This window comes from Entelurus aequoreus, linkage group LG17, assembly GCF_033978785.1.
Source record: "Entelurus aequoreus isolate RoL-2023_Sb linkage group LG17, RoL_Eaeq_v1.1, whole genome shotgun sequence".
NCBI lineage: Eukaryota > Metazoa > Chordata > Actinopteri > Syngnathiformes > Syngnathidae > Entelurus > Entelurus aequoreus.
This window is the reverse complement of record NC_084747.1, coordinates 51,080,247-51,105,635: the sequence shown is the minus strand read 5'-3', so window position 1 is coordinate 51,105,635 and position 25,389 is coordinate 51,080,247. Positions and strand designations below refer to the sequence as shown.

The window sequence follows — 25,389 nt, the reverse complement described above, 5'->3', positions numbered from 1 at the left end:
GTATCTGAATCAGCAGCATAATAGCCTGATCAGAACATTCTTACTTTCAAGAATATTTTTAGCCAGCAACCTTCAAATGCCCAAGCTCCGCTCAAAACATTGGATGTAAACACTTTTTAACCAACTTATTTTGCACTTTGTAATGTGCATTATTGCCGGCTACAGGACCGGAGTGGAATATATTCCTCCCTGCTTTGAAAATCTCCCATTTATTTTTTCAGATTTTCAAAAACTTTTATGCCTTGTTTACCAAAAAAAACAGCACTGGTTTTCCACTTCAAAAAAATTGTATTGATCCACCCACTGCCATTACATTCACAACCGCTTAGCGGTTAGCTATGCTTTTTTGTATCCTCCTATGGTGTGTGCTGTCGCATGTTTAGCTATTATATGTCCTCTAGTCCAGTGGTTCTCAAATGGGGGTACGCGTACCCCTGGGGGTACTTGAAGGTATGCCAAGGGGTACGTGAGATTTTTTTTAAATGTCTGTCAAAAAGAACTGTGAAAAGAAATGCAACAATGCAATATTCAGTGTTGACAGCTAGATTTTTTGTGGACATGTTCCATAAATATTGATGTTAAAGATTTATTTTTTTGTGAAGAAATGTTTAGAATTAAGTTCATGAATTCAGATGGATCTCTATTACAATCCCCAAAGAGGGCACTTTAAGTTGATGATTACTTCTATGTGTAGAAATCTTTATTTATAACTGAATCACTTGTTTATTTTTCAACAAGTTTTTAGTTATTTTTATATGTTTTTTTCCAAATAGTTCAAGAAAGACCACAACAAATGAGCAATATTTTGCACTGTTATACAATTTAATAAATCAGAAACTGATGAAATAGTGCTGTATTTTACTTCTTTATCTCTTTTTTTCCACCAATAATGCTATGCTCTGATTAGGGGGTACTTGAATCAAAACAAATTTTCACAGGGGGTACATCACTGAAAAAAGGTTGAGAACCACTGCTCTAGTCCACCAGCGATAATGACACTTTTAATAAACAGTTTATTCGCAGCCATGGAGGCGAGGATTAGTGATTTAGAAGCTGCACTGTGGAGGGAAATTAGCCGCTAGCTCGCTAGGGAGGACGCCGCATTGAATCGGATGCTTTTGTTTGCTTGTTCCTGTTCAATTTGCAGGACACAGCTAGCATGTGTCATCAACATTCATGATCCCGATATGATGAGATCATGCTTAAAAGTTTTATCCTCAGCCAAATGTATATAATTTATGGTCGATACTTCGCAACCAGAGACTCAAATAGGTACATTCTATGAAAAATCTGTTTATCGACATGTTGTTGCATTGTCAACTTCCTCTAATTAAAACTACATAACTACTGTTTTGTTAGTAGGGATGCAACGATAAACTGTATTATTGATAACCGTGGTAAAGCTTCCGACGAAATTATCGAAAAACCGTGATTGATAAGTGCACTGCAATAAACTCACGGACTGACTGGCGCCAGCTCGCTAGCTTAAATGCTAACATGAAAACAAGAGACAATGTATTTGCCCATTAATAAACTACCGTATTTTCCGCACTATTAAGGCGCACCGGATTATAAGGCGCACCTTCAATGAATGGCCTATTTAAAAACTTTGTTTATATATAAGGCGCACCGCATTATAAGGCGCATAGAATAGACGCTACAGTAGAGGCTGGGGTTACGTTATGCATCCCATAGTTGTGAGACCTGTTGTGGCTCAATATTGGTCCATATATAAGGCGCACCGGATTATAAGGCGCACAGTCAGCTTTTGAGAAAATTGGAGGTTTTTAGGTGCGCCTTATAGTGCGGAAAATACGGTACATTTCCCAATCTAAACTTGCATAAACACACTGGACTTTCACAATATTATGCTGGACCCACTCGATGTCCATTGCATCCGGTCTCCCCTTGAGGGGGAGACCGGATGGGGGGGGGGGGGTCCTCTCCAAGGTTTCTCATAGTCATTCATATTGAAATCCCACTGGGTTGTGAGTCTTTCCTTGCCCTTGTGTGGCTTGTGTAGCCCTTTGAGACACTTGTGATTTAGGGCTATATAAATAAACATTGATTGATTGATTGATTGCTGTCAGAGCAACTAAGCTATTTAAATTGTGCACATTGAACCTACAAGCTGTGCTCTCTTAGAACAGAGTGATTGATATACTGTATATTCTGAGTAATATGACACGTGGGTGTTTTTACAGTGCGTTTAAGGACCGCTAAATAGAGTAGGACGCCCTAAAGCCCGCCAGAAAACTCAATTAGGCATAAGAAACAAAACATGCAAAATAGTGGGCTTATACAAAGTGTGTCTATTTTTTTAGCAATTTAAAAACAGTCAAAAGATTACAATGTATGAACAAGTACCGGTACTTTTTGAGCACATTCAAAAATACCGCTATAATAATTGATTATTTTGGTCAGAATAACCCGGATATAAAATGTTCCTATTCTTACATGCCTACTGTTTACACTGCAATAAAATGTGCACAGTCACTTATTGCTCAGTGTAAAGTAAGCTTCAAAATAAAAGCATGGCAGTACTAACGTGGATCCTACCATAGCGTACTAAAGACACACAATGAAATGACTGCAACATAAACAGGTTTCAATGTATTGATAAAACAAAATTACCAGCCCTCCTGGCTCTTTAAAGATGTGGATTTTTGACTAGAACTGGAATCTTCAACCATGTGCTGACTGAGTGAGGCAGTGAAAAGAAGCTTTGGTTATTTACAGATCGTTTCAAAAGCCAATTTCAACCACTGTTGGGCTTGAGACGGTTTGTCAAAAGTTAATTTCACTTCTACTTGCAAGACATAAGCGTTCATAAGAAAATATAAAAAATATTAGAAGAATGGACGTGCGCGACATTGTCATTAATTAAATCGTTTGTGTTCATTCAACTAGAGCGAGAGGCTGGGAGGGGGGCGCATAATAACAATGACGCTTGGCCCATTTTAAGCCTTGTCCCTTTGTCTTACTCCTCCTACAGGGAAACTTACTTGTCATAGCAGAGTGCTTGACTGTTTTCAAGCTTGTAAAATAAGCCTCAACGTTTATAAGGAAAAAACAGAAAAGTGTACTGGTAAATTACATAAAACCTACCACACTTGTCAATTTTTTTTTCTTAATATTATTAGCAGTTTTTTATGTTTACGGTTATCTTTTTTACACTTGCGCAACAATTAAAATGCCTTTGTCATTATAACTGTTTAATTTATTGTTTCCATGTATCAATATCAACAGCAGCTAATGTTTCATTTGCGCATAAATCTAATCTGCTGCATTAGGCCATTAAAATGTTCTTCTGTTGGGGTTTTTTGTATTTAATATCACATAAATTAAGAAATAAGAACAATAAAAAGGTTGCCTGTACTTTACAACAGCTTGACTTGGGAACGGACCATTTAATTTTCCATTATTTTGTAGATGGATATTCTTTTAAATAGGTGTGGTAATCTTTGGGCACATCACGATTTGATCCGATTCAGATTCTTTGGCTGATGATTCGATTCAGAAGCGATTCAACACAATTCTCCATTCAAACAGAATCTTGAAATGTATCATTTGGTGTAGTCATTTTTTCTTTTAAACATTCTAAAACCTGTTTTGGTTGCTGACGTATGATGTACTGTGCACGTGCAGCGAGTAAGCATGGCGAGGGCCTTAAAACTTATTTTAAAAAATTGATTCTTAAAAAACTAATAACAAAAATTTAAAAAATTTATACAATTAAAAATACAAATTATTTATCAATTTAAAATCTAAAAAAATAAGAATCGAGTTTTGGGTGTGAATCAATCTTTTTAAACCCCCTGTGTTCAAAATTTGAGGTACATTTTCTCAGTCAGGTCGCATCATAAGAAGGACTTTTCTCCAGCATTGGGAGTGTTTACTAACCTGATCGCACCAGCCTGTCCAGCCGCTCCATGGAGGGCGAGGGCACACGCGACCTGGGGCTCCCGGGCAGCGAGCACTCCGAGCCGCCGTCGAAGGAGTCTTCGTGGTTGAGCATGAGAAGCTCCCTGACACACTTGTGGCAAACGCTGTGCTGGCATGGCAGGATGAGAGGGTGGGTAAACAGCTCCTTGCAGATGGGACAGATCAGCTCCCTCTCAATGTTCTTGATGGGAACCTGAGACGGGGAAGTCCTCAGCGTTAATAATAGTCTGTCTATTTTAACAAAATATGGATTAAAATCAGGCAAGAATCAAATGTCCGACTGCAGCACAAACGGAAAGATCGGAAAAAGCCTGATGTCAATAAAATACAGGGATTGATGAAATCGACAGCAAATAATATACACCAGTTGAATTGTGCAATAAGTACAATATAAATTGTATTAATTCGGCCGACGATAAAGTGCAAGTCACTAATCCTCGCCTCCATGTCGGCAAATAAACTACGTTTCTGACACCTCAAGGATGAGGAATAGCTAAATATGCTTCACTTCACACTGTAGGAGGGTACAATAAGCCATGCTAACCCCTAAGCTAAAGATCATAAATGTATGTGAACATTTTGGGCGGATTAATACAAATATTGACAGTAACAATACAAAGTGTAATATCATTACCGGTATATGGTCGATATTAGAGAGAGCGAGAGAGAGCGAGATAGAGAGCGAGAGCGATATAGATATATATATAGAGAGAGAGAGAGCGATATAGATATATAGAGAGAGTGAGATAGAGAGAGCGAGAAATAGAGAGAGCGTGAGAGATATAGATACATATATAGAGAGAGAGAGAGCGAGAGAGAGAGATATAGGGAGAGAGAGATATATATAGAGAGCGAGAGAGAGATAGAGAGCGAGAGAGAGATTGAGATACAGAGCGATAGAGAGATCAATAGAGATAGATCGATAGAGAGATAGAGATAGAGAGAGATAGAGAGAGAGTACTTCATTGATTCCTTCAGGAGAGTTCCCTCAGGAAAATTAAATGGTAGAGTGGTTAGATTGTATTTTTGCTTATTAAAGTATTTTTTCTTATTGTTTACAAAATTAGGAAATAAGTCCCAGGACACGGGGGGGGGGCTTTAAGGGGGAAAAAAACCCACAGGATTTAAATCAGAGAAAATAGTAGGAAATAATTTAAATATTTGACTGATATTGTTAGACTACCAACCTTTGTTTTTGTCGGAGTATAACTGTGATAAAAAATGATAATTTACTGTATTAACCTTAAAATGTTGACGTATCAGTATTGGTATGACCAATTCTGCCTCTGTAACTACTTGGTTTGATTGATTGAAACTTTTATTAGTAGATTGCACAGTACAGTACATATTCCGTACAATTGACCACTAAATGGTAACACCCGAATAGGTTTTTCAACTTGTTTAAGTCGGGGTCCACGTTGATCAATTCATGGTAAATTTGGATATGGCATCCATACCCAAATTTGTACTATCGCCAATTAAACAATGTAAAGCATCCAAACAGAAGAATGTTGCTGTCAACAAGGTACCCCGGATAAATTAACGCTTTTGTAGCAACTGTGATTGATCATGATTAATCCAAAGTGTGATTATTCAGATTTTAAAAAAATAGTAATTTAAGATCACTAGTTAATACGAGTTTAGATTGTGGTATGTTTGTAACGGGGAAAGACGTTAATGTTTCTTGTAGTCATCTTAGCATTTAGGCTTTCTGGCGATTAGCGCGCCGGCATCGATTGATTGAAACTTTTATTAGTAGGTTGCACAGTGAAGTACATATTCCGTACAATTGACCACTAAATGGTAACACCCGAATAAGTTTTTCAACTTGTTTAAGTCGGGGTCCACTTAAATTGATTCATGATACAGATATATACTATCATCATAATACAGTCATCACACAAGATAATCATCAGAGTATATACATTGAATTATTTACATTATTTACAATCCGGGGTGTGGGATATGGAGGGGGTGGGAGGGTTAGGTTTGGTTGATCTCAACACTTCAGTCATCAACAATCAGCATCATAATTGCATCATCAGGGAAATGGATATTGAAACACTGTAGGACTGACTTGGTAGGATATGTATAGCAAGTAGTGGACATAGAGAGAGAGATCAGAAAGTATAAGAAAAAGTGTCTACATTTCATTGTTTACATTTGATTATTTATAATCCGAAGAGGTATTATGTGGAAGGGAGGGTGTTAGTTTAGGGTTGTAGTTGCCTGGAGGTGTTCTTTTAGTGCAGTTTTGAAGGAGGATAGAGATGCCCATTCTTTTACACCTGTTGGGAGTGCATTCCATATTGATGTGGCATAGAAAGAGAATGAGTTAAGACCCTTGTTAGTTCGGAATCTGGGTTTAACGTGGTTAGTGGAGCTCCCCCTGGTGTTGTGGTTATGGCGGTCATTTACGTTACGTTCTCTAAGGAAATGGACGGACAGAGAGAGCAACGGTATTTTGATTGTTCCACATGTCAGCATTTATGACAAAGAATCTTTGAAGTCTTAGGGTGTGATTTTACTTAACAATTTGCATGTTGTCTTGTAATTGTGTTCGACCGTGAGTTTAATGTCATGTGTTGGGATTTCCTTCCCGTTTTTAAACACTCAGCCAGCTATTAATACTTGACGCTGAAGAAGAAAAGAGTTTCCTACTGACAAGTTTAAGATGACTCTTGACAATCTTCGTTCAAAAAAGGCGCACACTACGGTTGTATGGTATATCGGTACTAAAGTACAGCAGTACTAATGAATCAAAAAAGGTACTATGCCGTCATTGAAAAATACCAGTACTTTTGTATATGCTGCCACACCGCAGTGACGCTGCTGGGAGTAGGAGTCAAGGCACAATTTGAATGAGTCAACACACACATACACAGTGCACATACAAGTGGAAACAGAAGAGCATAAACTGCAATTCTACTGGTTAGTAAAGAAAGTGCACAAAACGCAATATGGAGGTATTTTGGCGTCAAAACTAATGATAAACGCTATAAACACTGCAAGCTGTGCTTTAAAACATGCCGTGCCAAAGGTGGTAACACTTCAAACTTGGGTAAACATTTAAAGGACAAGCATCCAGACTTGCACAAGGACTTTAAAAGACCAACAGGTAAGAATGTAGCTCCCCTGCTGTGTTCATATAGATACGTAGACGCTGCATACGGTGGCCGGTTGCCAATTATTAGCGGAGTCAAAACCGCCCACGTAGTGTAAACTAATGCAAGTGAATTTCGTAACAAATTCCTACAATTTTTGTTTTATCTTTAACAAAGTGTTTTACCTGCTATATGTCTTATTTGTGTAGTTTTAGCCATAGTAGTAGTTTTTAGTATTTACTAGAGATGTCTGATAATATCGGACGGCCGATAAATGCTTTAAAATGTAATATCGGAAATTATCGGTATCGGTTTCAAAAAGTAAAATGCATGACTTTTTAAAACGCCGCTGTACGGAGTGGTACACGGACGTAGGGAGAAGTACAGAGCAGTTGCCTCTCCCTGTCATACTTGCCAACCCTCCCGATTATCCCGTGAAACTCCCGAATTTCAGTGCCCCTCCTGAAAATCTCCCAGGGCAACCATTCTCCCGAATTTCTCCCGATTTCCATGCAGACGACAATATTGGTGACGTGCCTTAAAAACGCACTGCCTTTGCGTGTCGGCCCAATCACATAATATCTACGGCTTTTCACACACACACACACACACACACACACACAAGTGAATGCAAGGCATATTTGGTCAACAGCCATACAGGTCACACTGAGGGTAGCCGTATAAACAACTTTAACACTGTTACAAATATGTGGCACACTGTGAACCCACACCAAACAAGAATGATAAACATTTCGGGAGAACATCCGCACCGTAACACAACATAAACACAACAGAACAAATACCCAGAACCCCTTGCAGCACTAACTTTTCCGGGACGCTACAATATACACCCCCCCCCCTACCCCCTAGCCCCAATCCCACCCACCTCAACCTCCTCATGCTCTCTCAGGGAGAGCATGTCCCAAATTCCCAGCTGCTGTTTTGAGGCATGTCAAAAAAAAAAATGCACTTTGTGACTTCAATAATAAATATGGCAGTGCCATGTTGGCATTTTTTTCCATAACTTGAGTTGATTTATTTTGGAAAAGCTTGTTACATTATGTAATGCATCCAACGGGGCATCACAACAAAATTAGGCATAATAATTTGTCAATTCCACGACTGTATGTATCGGTATCGGTTGATATCGGTATCGGTAATTAAGAGTTGGATAATATCGGATATCGGCAAAAAAAGCCATTATCGGACATCTCTAACATACATCCATAAACGTGGATGCATTTAAAAAAGTGCAATATATTTATCTGTACAGTAATCTATTTATTTATATCTGCACCTTATTGCTCTTTTATCATGCACTACCACGAGCTAATGCAACAAAAATGTTGTTCTTATCTGCACTGTAAAGTTCTAATTTGAACAACAATAAAAGGAAGTCTAAGTCTAAAGTGATGCATTACATTGTTCCAACTAAACAAACTGAACTGAACTTTTTTTTAACTAGGTTTCTATCACACAAGTGATTCCCGAGCGCGGCCACCGCTGCTGCTGCTCACTGCTCCCCTCACCCCCCAGGGGTGAACAAGGGGATGGGTCAAATGCAGAGGATCATTTAATTTCACCACACTTACTGTGTGAGTGTGTGTGTGTGTGTGTGAGAGAGACTATCAGTGGTACTTTAACTTTTAAGTGCAAAGAGAAGGTGCATATTGCTTATATTTAGAGATGTCCGCATACTTGGTCAACAGCCATACAGGTCACACTGAGGGTTACCGTATAAACAACTTTAACACTGTTACAAATATGTGCCACACTGTGAACCCACACCAAACAAGTATGACAAACACATTTCGGGAGAACATCCACACCGTAACACAACATAAAACACAACAACACAAATACCCAGAACCCCTTGTAGCACTAACTCTTCCGGGACGCTACAATATACACCCCTCCCCAACCTCCTCATGCTCTCTCAGGGAGAGCATGTCCCAAATTCCAAGCTGCTGTTTTGAGGCATGTTTAAAAAAAATAATGCACTTCTTGACTTCAATAATAAATATGGCAGTGCCATGTTGGCACTTTTTTCCATAACTTGAGTTGACTTATTTTGGGAAACCTTGTTACATTGTTTAATGCATCCAGCGGGGCATCACAACAAAATTAAGCACAATAATGTGTTAATTCCATGACTGTATATATCGGTATCGGTAATTAAGAGTTGAACAATATCGGAATATCGGCATAAAAGCCATTATCGGACATCTCTACTTACATTGCTAGCAGTAGTGCGTCAATACAATAATAGCGTCTTCTTTACACTTGCTTTATCATACATGACGTAACATAAGGACGGATTAAGTCCACCAACAGCTAAATATAGAGGAAAAAACACACAAGCTTGCGTCCAACTTGCTCACGTTTACGAGTGACCGAGCAAATGTTTGTCGTTTGTTTGGCGACGTTAATCAAAGACACTTGGCACGTGCGACGGGAACAAAAACGTAAAGTACATCAAAGAACATTTTTAAAAATTAAAAAAAACTTTAAATAATAATGTACGTTTGAAGCTTTAGTCAACGTATATGTACGAACCTCAACGAAATATTGACCAAAAAACAAAAAGTTTGGAACTTACCGCGTGTGTGCTGTTTCGCCGCATCTCGCTCGTCATGACGAAGGACACAAATTTACAAAAAAGCGTTCTTTTGTCTCTGTCGTTTCTCGATAAAAGTAATAAAAGACAGAATACGAAAGACCGTGGGAACGTTTCGTGACGCGGCGGGACGAGCAGCAGTTGTGAATCAGCAACAAGCGGCGGAGAGTGCCATTAAATACAGAACACTAGTTTGACAGTGAAGGCAACACGCCAGCAGGGGGGAGGGGGGCGGAGAAGCGATATCTCCATAGGAACGGATGTTGCTTTCAAGAGCATCTCGTAAACTCCACGAATCCAACATGGCGTCCATTCATTCATTGTTGTTACGTGTTGAATGGATTCATCGCCCAACTGTTACGTTAACGCGTAAAAACGTTATTGACACCACCGCTGGAGTGAAGTGCTCGAGTTTTAAAGACTCCACTGCACTCTTACTACATACATTAATTCGCCAGTTAACGACCCGAGTGCTAAGCTGCTAATGCTAACACACTTAGGGTGACACTTGATTAGGTACACCTGCACAATGCTGACGCCGTGAGAGTACAGTAATTCATATAAAATGTTTGAATCACGCCAGGTGCACTTTGCACTGAAATGATACTAAAGTAATAGAAGCACTCTCTTCCTCATTATCCACAAGCTTACTGCACAGCTGCTGCCAAGTGTGCCACATAAGGAGTAAACAAGAGGCGTGTGCACACTGCCTGCAGCACTATCCATCCATCCATTTTTCTACCGCTTGTCCCTTTGGCTTCTCAATTATTAGGAAAAGAGAAGAAATCGAAATCATGCCCTGCAATCAATTGATTTAATTGGGGACAGGTTGATTGGCAACACTAGATTGGCCTCCAAAGCATTCACACAGTAATAAGTTTAAATAGATTAATTTTGGTGTAGAAAACCATATGTGTGAATGCTCCAAAGCATTCACACATAATAAGTTCAATAATAAATAGATGAATTTTGGTGTAGAAAACCATGTGTGAATGCTTTGGAGCATTCACACAGTAATACATTTAAATAGATGGATCTTGGTGTGGAAACCATGTGTGAATGCTCCAAAGCCTTCACACATAAGTTAAATAATAAATAGATTAGTTTTGGTGTAGAAAACCATATGTGTGAATGCTCCAAAGCATTCACACAGTAATAAGTTTAAATAGATGAATTTTGGTGTAGAAAACCATATGTGTGAATGCTTTGGAGCATTCACACAATAAATAGATTAATTTTGGTGTAGAAAACCATATGTGTGAATGCTTTTGAGCATTCACACAATAAATAGATGCATTTTGGTGTAGAAAACCATATGTGTGAATGCTCCAAAGCATTCACACAGTAATAAGTTTAAATAGATGAATTTTGGTGTAGAAAACCATATGTGTGAATGCTTTGGAGCATTCACACAATAAATAGATGAATTTTGGTGTAGAAAACCATATGTGTGAATGCTCTGGAGCATTCACACAGTAATACGTTTAAATAAATGGATCTTGGTGTAGAAAACCATATGTGCGAATGCTCCAAAGCTGTCACACATAATAAGTTCAATAATAAATAGACTAATTTTGGTGTAGAAAACCATATGTGTGAATGCTTTGGAGCATTCACACAGTAATACGTTTAAATAGATTCATTTTGGTGTAGAAAATTTATTGTGTGAATGCTCCAAAGCAAGGCGCTAACCAGCAGCCATCAGGAGCAAGGGTGAAGTGTCTTGCCCAAGGACACAACGGACGTGACTAGGATAGTAGAAGGTGGGGATTGAACCACAGTAACCAGCAACCCTCCCACTCTACCAACTTCGCCACACCGCCCCAATAAGTTTAAATAGATGAATTTTGGTGTAGAACGCCATATGTGTGAATGCTTTGCAGCATTCACACAATAAATAGATTAATTTTGGTGTAGAAAACCATGTGTGAATGCTCCAAAGCATTCACACAGTAATAAGTTTAAATAGATGAATTTTGGTGTAGAAAACCATAGGTGTGAATGCTCCAAAGCATTCACACATAATAAGTTGAATAATAAATAGATACATTTTGGTGTCGAAAACCATATGTGTGAATGCTTTGGAGCATTCACACAATAAAAAGATTAATTTTGGTGTAGAAAACCATATGTGTGAATACTCCAAAGCATTCACACATAATAAGTTGAATAATAAATAGATGAATTTTGGTGTGGAAAACCATATGTGAATGCTTTGGAGCATTCACACAATATTAATTTTGTTGTAGAAAACCATATGTGTGAATGCTTTGGCACATTCACACAGTAATATGTTTAAATAAATGAATTTTGGTGTAGAAAACCATTTGTGTGAATGCTTTGGAGCATTCACACAATAATAAGTTGAATAATAATTACATACATTTTGGTGTAAAAAAAAAAAAATATGTGTGAATGCTTTGGAGCATTCACACAATGATACGTTTAAATAGATGAAATTTGGTGTAGAAAATCATATGTGTGAATGCTCCAAAGCATTCACACAGTAATATGTTTAAATAGATGAATTTTGGTGTAGAAAACCATATGTGTGAATGCTCCAAAGCATTTACACATAATACGTTGAATAATAAATAGATTAATTTTGGTGTAGAAAACCATATGTGTGAATGCTTTGGAGCATTCACACAGTAATACGTTTAAGTAGATTAATTTTGGTGTAGAAAACCATATGTGTGAATGCTTTGGAGCATTCACACAGTAATACATTTAAGTAGATTAATTTTGGTGTAGAAAACCATATGTGTGAATGCTTTGGAGCATTCACACAATCATCATGCCAACACAGCAGAATTGAGGTAAATGGCTTCAATACAGGCAAATAACACATACATATTAAACAAAATGAAATAAATCAAAACAAATAAGTATGCAGGAGTTGCCACTGACAAATGAAAATATATTTTAAAAAAAATTATATTTTTGTGGGACTATAAAATATTGGTTTACATCAGTTTTTAATATTCTATAAACTGGTAAGAATATTGGAAACATGTGCATATGTGCCCATGTCAGTCAAAAGTGATGCATTATGTCATCTTTAAACAAATGGCTCCACTGTTCAACCACATTAGATGATCATATGTGCATTATAACAGAAGGGTGTGCCTAATGAAGTGACTGTTGAGGGCACAGTATGAATATAATGAATGTGGTTTTAGTCCAATATCATATATGTGAAGCGAGTGAGAATGACTGGCAGCCTAGTGCAAGTCCTCTGGTAAAAAAAAAAAAAAAAACACATTAAAAACGACAATAAAACATCTAAATGTGACACAAACGGTCAAGAAGGTGAAGCCCACCCTTCCTTTTAATAGCGATAAATCCAGTAAATGTGACATCAAGAGTCATATACGGAACACATTTTCCAGGCCAGCGAGCGGACCCCTGCCGGCTGTTTAGCCGCCCCGTGTGCACCGTCAGCCGGCGTCTCTCCTTACCTCGCCCCGCTCGATGCGCTCCACGATGCTGGCGAACTCCGTCATGTCCTCCGAGTCCGACATGGCTGCAGCTGAGGGGTTGGCGGGGAGGATGAGGATGAGGATGGGGATGATGCAAGCGCTAGGGAGGTGTATTAAAACTGCACACACACACACACACACACACACACAACAGATGTGCTTTAGATGAGGCAAGATTGACACCTCCCTCCCTCCCTCTCTTCCTTCCTTACCACAAGTAGACAAATCTTTATTTATTTGGGAGGGAAGGTACCCCCTCCGCCCTCCCCTCACTTGGGTACCATCTCCAGCATCCCTCATGGTGACGTCTCCCCATCACAGAGCCCCTTTCACATTGCAGTCAATGGCTACTGCTCTGTAGTCTGCAGGAACAGCCTCAATATGTTAAAAGTCAGGCTTTTCCTATTGAATGAAATCAATGAAACATGATGACGTAATGATTGTGCGGGGGTTTGAGTGTCCGTGTGTGGAAATGACACTTGACTGACCCCCAGTGACCTATGAACTAATCAATAGGAGCAGTGTTTTATTGATTGACGTTAAACTTTCCAGTAAAGGAATGTTGCTCCAAGGCAATAATAATGGAAATGATGTGCCTATATGCTTACTGTGGGACTATTATAAAATTTTGCTACGACCACTTTTGGTATAAAGATCATTTTTTGTATATATATGTAACATTTTTATTTCAAACTAAAAGAAAAGTTTTCAACATAAAAATTGAAGTGCAGTACAGTCCTTCCCAATTTTTTTTGCAATTATATTTGGTGCAACGCTTTTTTTTTTTTAAATGTGTCACTTTTTTTTAATGGAAGACTGTTTTCGCCACTAAAATTTTTTTTTTATATACCCCCATGGTAATTCATAATTATAAGATAAAAAGTCAAAATTGTGAGATGAGAAATTATGTAGTAAAAAGTCAAAATTATGAGAGAAAAAAAAAAAAGCCGTAAAATGACATAAAAATACGGGGCCCCTAAAGGGACATGAGGGAATTTTTTTTTTATAAATTTGTATTTAAAAAAAAAAATTTAAGACATGTATCTATGTATCTAAACTATCTCGTGCGCACGAGAAACTTCCTCATGCGCACGAGAAACTTTTTATAAAGTTATAAAAAAATTTAAAAAACATTTTAAAAGTATTTTATAATTATAATTTATTTTTTTTATTAAAAAGTTGAAATTACTAGGAAAAAAGGATTTATTGATATAAAAGTACAAAATTCTGAGGTAAAATCGAAATTAGGGGATAAAGTTGTATTTATGAGATAAAGTCAAAGTTAGGAGATAAAAAGTTTTACTTATGAAATGGTTATGAAATTTTTTTTTAAAAGTCTGAAATAAAAAAACAACCTGTCAATATAAGAAATCCTTTTTAAAAAATAGTGCAAAATTGGTAACATTTTAAATTAAAAATATTAATAAACTAAAAATAATTATAAAATAAAAAATTTAATGATATCTGTGAAATCTAAAAATCTAGTAAAACTCACGTCATTGCAAGCTTTTTTTTTTAAAAAAGGTTGATTTTTTTTTTTAAAAAGGTTGATTTTTGTTTTTTAAAAAAGGTTGATTTTTTTGCGACAAACCCCTTTGTCCTTCCACCTTAAAAATTGGAGAATGGACTTGTCAGACGGATTTTTTATTCCACAAAATTGTATTATTCTCCAATAATTTCAAAGCAAAAATGGTTTATGTCATTAATTTGTTTGTTCTTCTTTTAGAATACAACAAAACATTTGCAGCATTGCATGCAGAAATAAAACATAGGAGATCACAAACACACAATTTAAGTCAAGTTGGGGGTTATGTCCGTATTTTGATAGTGTTTTCATATATTTTATTTGTTCAATGAAAATGTCCCTTTTCTTTGACTCTCAAGGTATTACTACTATAGTTGCCATGGGAACAGACTAGCACAAAGGTTACTGTGTCAAGTTAGAGAGAAGTACAAACCGCGTTGTGTAAAAATAGGACACCGGCGAACAATAAAAAGATGAACATCATCCGGTTTCATCATCATTATTTCTGAGAACTATCTCCTTGTCTAGCGATGCTAGTAGTTGTAGTGCTTGTGTTGGGTTGCATGTCTCACAAAGGGACAATCCCACCACACCTCAACACAGCTGCAGATGAGATGTTAGAGGATAGTCTCTTTGGACAACTTCGATTTGGGTCGGGCTGAATTCCCCAAGGAAGAATTCTTAGAAAGTCCAGTATCAGTCAGTCTGCACTAAAGTACAGTAGACATAAGACAAAATGTCTTCTTATTGAACAAACACTACATTTTAAACACATATAGCAGAGAACTGCGATGCTAAAAAATAAGGACCAACTTGACGCTTGTCATGTCTGCAGCTAAATTTTGATTTCCAGGAAGGCTTAAAAAATTTATACTTACTAATTAATAATAACAGTTTTGTTTTAAACGTCCATCCAACCATCCATCCATCCATTTTACAATATAATTACAACACTTTATGTACATATTTATAAACAGATTTGAACAATAAGTTATTCACTGAAATATATTTATTAATTGTGGTTCTTACAAAAAATATATCTTCTAAAATATAAAAGCTAAAATGTCTCTTAAAGCTCTGCCCCTTTAATTAGTGCATACTAAATAATTTAACTTTAGCCTACTACTACAACCATATTATTTACCAGCAACATAAAGTGAAACAGAGGCAGAGGTGTCCTGCCACAGTCAGTAACAAATAAACAGAAAACAGTAGTGGTCAAATACAAATAAGGCAACAAGAGAAGTACCCTACACTTCTCTTTTGTAAAGTAAATCTGAACAGCCTATATGGGCATCTACATCAACTATATGATTTTCCTGAGAAGCTGGATAGGACAAAAAAATAAAAAATAAAAAATAATTTTTTTAAATTTTATTTGTGGTGGATGTAATTCTTTCGTGGCGGGCCGCCACAAATAAATGAATGTGTGGGAAACCCTGCTGAGTTATTAACATCACATTTTCATGCATTTGTGTTCTTTTGGTAAGACTGACAATTTGCGCAAGACTGGTTGAAAAACAAGGCTGGGGAAGGTCTGTGGTCAGATGAAACAAAAATTTAGCTGTTTGGCCACAATACTCAGCAATATGTTTAGAGGAGAAAAGGTGAGGCCTCTAATCGCAGGAACAGCATTCCTACCGTCAAGCATGGTGGTGGTAGTATTATGCTCTGGGCCTGTTTTGCTGCCAATGGAACTGGTGCTTTACAGAGAGTAAATGGGACATGAAAAAGGAGGATTACCTCTAAATTCTTCAGGACAACCTAAAATCATCAGCCCGGAGGTTGGGTCTTGGGCGCAGTTGGGTGTTCCAACAGGATAATGACCCCAACACATGTCAAAAGTGGTAAAGGAATGGCTAAATCAGGCTAGAATTGAGGTTTTGGAATGGCCATCCCAAAGTCCTGACTTAAACCTGTGGACAATGCTGAAGAAACAAGTCAATGTCAGAAAATCAACACATTTAGCTAAAATGCACCAATTTTGTCAAGAGGAGTGGTCAAAAATTCAACCAGAAGCTTGTGGATGGCTACCAAAAGCGCCTTATTGCAGTGAAACTTGCCAAGGGACATGTAACCAAATATTAACATTGCTGTATGTATACTTTTGACCCAGCAGATTTGGTCACATTTCATAAAAGAATCAAACTTCATGAATGTTTTTTTGTGACTAACAAGGATGTGCTCCAATCACTCTGACAAAAACAATAAGAGTTGTAGAAATTATAGGAAACTCAAGACAGCCATGACATTATGTTCTTTACAAGTGTATGTACATTTTTGACCACGACTGTGTATATATATATAATATATGTATATATAATATATATATATATATATATACATATATATATGTAACACTGAATATAGGAAAATAAAACACTGTACTTTATACAAGTAATTTATTTATTCCGAGTACCACTAGCGGTATACGTACCACAGTTTGAGAATCACCGGTCAAATGATTACAAATCTTTGTCTTCCGGAAAATTTGGACCACAACCTATAAGGGGCGCCATAACTACAATTTAGTCATGTGGAAAAAGTGATGACAAACATTTCATTTAGTGCAAATTCATGTTTGCGTGGATGCCACCGAATCTGTTTATTCTAATATAAGTAAATATAGATAAAACAAAAGACACAGGGATATGTGTGCGTTTTGTTTTTATTATTTACCACAGATGCAGTATTTGCTGCCAAGCTCGGCTCCTCACATTATTCAAACATGGCTAACCAATCAACATTTGCATACCCGCCCCGCTGAAACACCTTGCTTGCAAATATTTATCATCATGTACACTTTTTTACCTACACTTGATGTCTCTACAAAGCATAGAAAAAATAAATGGCATTTCATGTTACATTATGTATATCCGTGTGTGGCGTTGGAGGGGTCCAAACAATGATCCCCCCCCCAGGCGGCAGGCAGCTATTGAGGCCGAGTAACAGGCTCCATCTGCGGGTAAGCGGCGTGATCTCGTTCCCTTTCCCTTTGGAAAGCCGAGTAAGCGACCGAGGGAACTGATTTTCTTCCTCTGAGAAATGCATTAGAATCCTGATTGCAGGGAACAAAAAGGCGTGTTTTCCGGAAGTTCAACTTTTCGGTTTGTCTGTTACTTTTAAAAAAAAAATGGGTTGGGGAAAAAAATCGATGGAAAAAGCATTGCTGAGGGACATTAGAACAACAATCTCCGAGGCACATTGTAACAAGTGTGGCGAAGAAGTACTTTTCCAGAATGGAGCGGTCTTCAGGCTTTAGAAGATGCATCTAATTCCATTAGAATTGATCCGAGCTCCCGATAAAGCATTTGAAAGCCAGAATCATGCAGATTGCGGACAAAATTGCGTGTGTGTTCAGTTTTGTTGTTGTGTCTGAGACGGCCAGCTGAAACAACCATTCCCGGATGACACTTGCACTCCAAACAGGCCAGGGAAATTCTGTAACGCGGTGACAATAATAGTAACAGACGCGTTGTTATTGTTCTCTCGTCATAAGGAGTTTGAGCGGTGACGCCACTGCCCGCCAGTTTCTCTTAATAATGGATGTTGCCAATGATTTATTCATCCTGCTGCTCCACTCTCAGTGATCCCTCCTCCTCCACCTCTCTGCCTGGGCTTAGAAGACAGAAGTCTCCTCTTGGTGTTTACCCAAGGTGGGACGGTGTTGTTCCAACAACCTTTGATTTACAAGATGAGGTCCGTCATGGCTTAATCCACATGTTTGTTTATCCCTCCTCGTAGTTGATCCAATTCACTTGTCAAAATTAGGGGGCTGGGGATGGCTGGTGGTAGTGACAAAAGGTTATTTAGCATAAAATAGCAAGGGCCCTACGGTTGAGCCCTGAGGAACACCTGTGACAGGAGAGGTTGGAAACTGAAAATCACGTCGCATTGAACGCGAGACAGCGAGTGAGAATGAGGGTTCTCAGCCTGTTGGTCAGGTCAAGGCTACAAATTGGATTCCATTGGAGACTCAGGCAACATTAGCATTTAAAAACACGAGAAATGTAACATTTCCAGATGATGTAGCGTGAATAAAAAAATAAACTGGTATTACGCTTGAGAGATTTTTCATGCTGGCTCACATCATTTTTTTCCTCTGTGTAATGTCCGACAATCGGCGTTACAAATCTTACAAAAAAATGTCTTTGACCTCCCTCTTAAGAATAATAAGCCTCCCATTTGTCAAGATATTTATACAAATGTGGGCTTTATATGTCTTCATGTCCATGCTTTATCAGTATCATGCAATGTCGTTCTTAAAACTCCATTTCCAATAGCTGCGCACTACAAAATGTGCTCATTGTAGCTATAAATCTTAACATCCTCATTTTGATTTAAAAAAATCTGCACAAATTAATTAATTTTTGTTTTTTATGTTAAAATGTCGATAGCCAATTTGAATTTAATATTATTTATTAAGTTTATTTAGTTGTATTTTTCAGTATCCAATGGTTCATGTTGGTCAAAAAAATGTAATAGATGAAACACGAATTTAAATTTCAGACAAATTAATACACAGTAATTTTTTTCTGTTACAGACTAAAAAACATTGTTATTGTTATTCTTTTATACAGGGTGATTCAAAAAAGAATACGCCAAAATCATCACACATTTATTCAGTTCTGAAGCGTTGTAATAGACTGAATCAATGGTACAGGAGTTATGCAAGTTTTATTGTGTTACAATTTCACCGTTGTGGTCATGTAATCCTTTCGGCACCGTTCAATTGTAGGAATACCACGCGTTTATTTACCATCAAAATGGCGACTCCTCAACAGAAGGCGTTTTGTGTGCTTAAGTTTGCCAAAACAAATGCCATTGTCATAATGCAGCATGCTTTTAAAACAGAATTTGGTAAAAACTTGTAAAGCATGAAATAAATACTCAAAGTTATGTACAGGCTAAGTTTTCTATTCTCTTTCTTTTTTGAAATATCGAGTGATAATTTTGGCGTATTCTTTTTGAATCACCCTTTTTTTTCCTCTTTCTTTCTGCCCACTGCTCCTTAATCCAGCAGGCACAAGACATTGATACCACGTTGATTATACATACATGTCCCCTGAAACAACGTTACAAAATAGTTGAATTTGTAAATTGAGACAACGTTGAATCCACGTTGTTGGTTGGGAAATAACCAAATTTCAAAGGTCAAATCAATGTCACAACCTAACATTGAATAAACGTCAAAAAGTATGTTGTTTCAACGTTGTATTTGTATTGTAGAATATTGGTTTGGGAAATGACCAAAATTCAATGGTCAAATCAACGTCAGACATACTTGCCAACCTTGAGACCTTCGAATTTGGGAGATTGGGGGGAGGGGGGGTGGGTGGGGGTTTGAGGTGTGGGGGGCGGGGTTTGGTGGTAGCGGGGGTGTATATTGTAGCCCGGAAGAGTTAGAGATGCAAGGAATTATTGCTATTTGTTCTGTTGTGTTTATGTTGTGTTACGGTGCGGCTGTTCTCCCGAAATGTGTTTGTCATTCTTGTTTGGTGTGGGTTCAGTGTGGCGCATATTTGTAACAGTGTTAAAGTTGTTTACACGGTCACCCTCAGAAGCCGCATACAACATGAGACTGGGCCGGCATGCTGTTTGTATGGTGAAAAAGCGGACCCGTCGACAGGTTGTAGAGGACGCTAAAGGCAGCGCCATCACGGCGCGCCCTTAATATTGTTGTCCGGGTGAAAATCGGGAGAATGGTTGCCCCGGGAGATTTTCGGGAGGGGCACTGAAATTCGGGAGTCTCCCGGAAAAATCGGGAGGGTTGGCAAGTATGACGTCAGAACCCAACATTGATTGAACGTTGTCAAAAAGCATGTTGTTTCAATGTAATGTTTGAGTTGCTACAACGTCAGGTCCTAATTCAACAAGTTGTCAATGTTGGTTTAATGTCTTGTGCCTGCTAAGAAGAGAGGATGGGTCAAATGCAGACTACATTTCGCTGTACATGTACATGCGACAATAAAGATCATCTTCTTCTTCTTTATTGCTAATAAGGATACAATGAATTGATTAACGTGGACCCCAACTTAAACAAGTTGAAAAATTTATTCGGGTGTTACCATTTAGTGGTCAATTGTACGGCATATGTACTGTACTGTGCAATCTACTAATAAAAGTTTCAATCAATCAATCAGGTGGACTTATAACAGTTAGACAAATGATAATATTCATAGTCGCGGCAGAGAGTGGTGTGAGGCGCGGAAGGTTTTTTTCTTCTTAGGGCGGGGGGGCGAGACAGAAAATAATTGGGAAGCACTGCTTCAGCTGAAGTTTATGGGAACAGGAAGACGCTGGGACAGAAGGACAAAAATACTTGAGTTTAACGGGGAAAACGGTAGGGTTGACAGGTAACAGACTGAGAAGACGATAGAGTGTAAGGCACAGCTAAGCTAAAGTTAGCTTGTGTGTCATTTATATCCGTGTATCAAATGCTAAAATGATGCAGCAATGACGACCAGTGAGCCAGCAGTGGTTTACTTCACCCAATGTGGAACCCCGGCTGACCAGGCACTAGAACTAACAGTGGCATGGTTGTTTGTCAAGTTTTGTATTCGTCACACTAGATCAGTGGTTCTTAACCTGGGTTCGATCGAACCCTAGGGGTTCGGTGAGTCGGCCTCAGGGGTTCGACGGAGCCTCCGCCGCAGAGTTCAAGACACACCCGACTCATCGTGTAAATAAAAACTTCTCCCTATCGGCTTTATGGATACGGCAACAGCAGAAATCAAACTGATTTGCATGTGTGTAATTTGTTGTGAGTTCATGCACTGTGTTGGTTTTGTTCTTTGAACAACATGATGATGCACGGTTCATTTTGTGCACCAGTAAAAAAACATAACTTTGTCTTGAATTTGAAAAAAAAACATTTTATTTTTCACTAAAGAAGGGTTCGGTGAATGCGCATATGAAACTGATGGGGTTCGGCATCTCCAACAAGGTTAAGAACCACTGCACTAGATGCTAACACTACCTCCGATTGGAAATATTTCAGTTTATTGTGTTCTGTGTAAAAAGGCAAAGGTGAATAAATGCTGGATCTTTCATTGACAGCCATTTTGCAGGATCCTTCTTAAAAAGGGGCTTACGATTCACTTGCTGAAAAAGGCTTCGGGAAGGATTCCACACCAATTATAGGGAAAAACAGGACGTTGCAACTAGAGCCTGAGGTGAAAGATGGCTATCAAGTGGATCCATTAAATAGTTACTGTCGGCAATGGTGAATCTGTCTGAGCCAGGCCAGCTCACGGGATCAAAAAGAGAAATTCCCTAAGAGACGTTTGATTCCCACTTGCTCCTAGAAGCTGTTGTTTTTCTTTTGTTTCCTGCAGGTGTTGTAGAACAATCTTCCAAAAGACCAAAGAGTCCCTTCAGGTGGTTGTTGGCTACTAATCTCCTTTGGGTGCAGCACCACCTGATCATACCTCCTCATTAGCAAACAAAGATGGTGGGAGACGGAGGGTGGAGATGAAAGCTGCTGGGCTGGAATTAACCTTTTTGAGAGTGGCAAGCTTTGAAAAGGTCAATAAAAGCACTGGAAGGGTGTTAGTGATTATGAACCTTCTGTCCTTAGAAGGTGCTTTGCTTCCAAGGACAACATGACTGGTCTCAACTTTTTTCCACACTTTCAGTCAGAATTAAGACAGGTCCCCTTCAAATGCATGATTACGTCTTGTGTGCGTAAGAAGCTGTTGTCCATGAGGGTGATGCTAAAAGGTTTCATGTCCATCTTACATAACACTGTTCAACTATAAATCAGCCAAAACACATCCTTAAAGGCCTACTGAAACCCACTACTACCGACCACGCAGTCTGATAGTTTATATATCAATGATGAAATCTTAACATTGCAACACATGCCAATACGGCCGGGTTAACTTATAAAGTGCAATTTTAAATTTCCCGCTAAACTTCCGGTTGAAAACGTCTTTGTATGATGACGTATGCGCGTGACGTCCGTAGCTAAACGGAAGTATTCGGACACAATTGAATCCAATACAAAAAAGCTGTTTTCATCTCAAAATTCCACAGTATTCTGGACATCTGTGTTGGTGAATATTTTGCAATTTGTTTAATGAACAATGAAGACTGCAAAGAAGAAAGTTGTAGGTGGGATCGGTGTATTTGCGGCAGGCTGTAGCAACACAACCAGGAGGACTTTGACTTGGATAGCAGACGCGCTATCCGACGCTAGCCGCCGACCGCACGGATGATCGGGTGAAGTCCTTCGTCTTTCCGTCGATCGCTGGAACGCAGGTGAGACGGGTGTTGATGAGCTGATGAGGGCTGGCTGGCGTAGGTGGAGCGCTAATGTTTTTATCATAGCTCTGTGAGGTCCCGTTGCTAAGTTAGCTTCAATGGCGTCGTTAGCAACAGCATTGTTAAGCTTCGCCAAGCTGGAAAGCATTAACCGCGTATTTACATGTCCATGGTTTAATAGTGTTGTTGATTTTCTGTCTATCCTTCCAGTCAGGGGTTTATTTCTTTTGTTTCTATCTGCATTTAAGCACGATGCTATCACGTTAGCTCCGTAGCTAAAGTGCTTCGCCGATGTATTGTCGTGGAGATAAAAGTCACTGTGAATGTCCATTTCGCATTCTCGACTCTCATTTTCAAGAGGATATAGTATCCGAGGTGGTTTAAAATACAAATCCGGGATCCACAATAGAAAAAGGAGAGAGTGTAGAATCCAATGAGCCAGCTTGTACCTAAGTTACGGTCAGAGCGAAAAAAGATGCGTCCTGCACTGCACTCTAGTCCTTCACTCTCACGTTCCTCCTCCATGAATCTTTCATCCTGGCTCAAATTAATTGGGTAATCGTCGCTTTCTCGGTCCGAATCACTCTCGCTGCTGGTGTAAACAATGGGGAAATGTGAGGAGCCTTTCAACCTGTGACGTCACGCTACTTCCGGTACAGGCAAGGCTTTTTTTATCAGCGACCAAAAGTTGCAAACTTTATAGTCGATGTTCTCTACTAAATCCTTTCAGCAAAAATATGGTAATATCGCGAAATTATCAAGTATGACACATAGAATGGATCTGCTATCCCCACTTAAATAAAAAAAATTCATTTCAGTAGGCCTTTAAACATTGCTGCTCCACATCCACACAGGTTTTCTTTCAATTCTTAATCATGATGGAGACAATTTGGCACCTGTTATGTCTTCAGGTCTCTGGTGATTTTGTCCTGGCACATATTTTTTGTTCGTTTTTTTTTTTTTCACCAAAAGGCAGCTTTATGTAAAGGAAAGGCCACTTTCCAAAGTTACTAGCTGGACACTCCTGTTGTCCTCAAATAAAAAGGAGGCCACCTAGGTAAAAAAAAAGACTCCTTAGACGTGTGTTTACTGAACATGCTGGTTGGTCGTCCTGTCAGTGCTGTCCACTACAGCCGCTGCTATTGTCCCTCCATGTCTGCTGCAGCAGGCGGAGGTGCTCAAAGGCCCTCTGGGTGATGTTAAGAGCCGGGTGGACCTTCCTCAGGCTGGGCTCTCCGATCAGAGACAAACCGCACAGGCCCAAGTAGGCGTGCAGAGGGTCTGGCGGTGGACAAGGATGAATAAAAAGAGTGACTGTGTGAAAAGGGGTGAATGTAGGTCAGGGATGGTAATCATGTGTCTGAGCATAAAGCATCTGCACGTGTCAGGTCAGTACACACTCAGCTAAGGCACCACAATGCGTGTCACCTCACGTCACATTTACTCAATTAAACAAGCATCTGACCCTGTCATGACACATCCCTTCTCTTTGTGTTGCTCCTTCAAACAGATAATGAATAATTCAAAGGAAATAGTCCCATAACCCTTGCCTGTCCTCAGGGATCGGCGTAAAAGCTGCACAGACCAGTAAATGGACCAGTAATTGAATTATAATGAAATGATAGACGATTGGAAGCCTGCATTAGAATCAATCGAAGCACAGCTCGCTGGATTTATAGTGACTCAATCATGTGATGTGTGTGTGTGTGTATTGGACCTGCAACCGTCACTGGAGCTATAAAACATCCAAGGTTACTGATAATCAGATAACATACATAAAAAGGCTGTTAAATCAGAAGGCTTTCATTAATATGTATATCTATTTACTTGTGCTGCATTTCTTCATTCCTGCGTTTATGTTAGCAGGCATAAGCCTGGTCAGTTTTAAAGGTCCACGCTTATTAGGGCTGCACCTATCGATTACTTTAGTGATCGTGTAGTTAGGGCTACACGATTTTGAGAAAAAAACAATTTGCGATTTTTCCTCTTCATTTGTGATTTTTTAATTTCACACATAAAATTGCGAAAATGACGAGTGAAGGAAGACATATTCTTGTCTCAAGGTGCTTTTTTTCCCGGGGGTTCTCAACCTTTTTGACCTTAGGGACCAACTATTCCACTACAGAGGGGCCCACTCAAAATATAGTAGTGAAATAGTAATCTTATTTTTTATTTTAATTGTATTCAGTAATTACATCTAACCCACTTAAAAGGTGCCATATGTTATAATTTCATGTCAAGTCATCATTATATGGCCCTGATATGTCCATCCGTTCATCCATTTTTCTACCGCTTGTCCCTGAAAGGCATTAATAAATCATGTTCTTTTCAAATACCTTTACAACTGATAACGGTAGTTCAGCCAGGATATGCTTATTTCAAAACTAGATTTACAGCCCCGAAATATTGTTATTGTTTTCATTTCGATGCCTTGCTCTCCACCGTTTGACC

The 25,389-nt window shown here is 38.7% G+C and overlaps 2 protein-coding genes across 7 annotated transcripts in view; both read right to left on the bottom strand.

Moving 5' to 3' along the window:
- The window catches only part of trim36 (tripartite motif containing 36), a 65,204-nt gene extending 51,948 nt beyond the window's left edge, over positions 1-13,256 (bottom strand). For 5 of the 6 annotated variants that reach the window (XM_062025894.1, XM_062025892.1, XM_062025890.1 and 2 more), the window contains exons 1-2: positions 13,128-13,256; positions 3,904-4,138 (exon numbers count right to left, since the gene is read on the bottom strand). In XM_062025894.1, the coding sequence (XP_061881878.1) occupies positions 3,904-4,138; positions 13,128-13,190 (298 nt within the window). In that variant the 5' untranslated portion in view covers positions 13,191-13,256. Of the gene's footprint in view, positions 1-3,903; positions 4,139-9,648; positions 9,857-13,127 lie in introns of those variants that run through there. The other variant, XM_062025895.1, reaches the window with a different exon arrangement.
- A 3,833-nt stretch (positions 13,257-17,089) lies between these two features.
- The window catches only part of pggt1b (protein geranylgeranyltransferase type I, beta subunit), a 41,020-nt gene continuing 32,720 nt past the window's right edge, over positions 17,090-25,389 (bottom strand). The window contains exon 9 of the mRNA XM_062025896.1: positions 17,090-24,219. Within this exon, the coding sequence (XP_061881880.1) occupies positions 24,053-24,219 (167 nt within the window). The 3' untranslated portion in view covers positions 17,090-24,052. The remainder of the gene's footprint in view (positions 24,220-25,389) is intronic.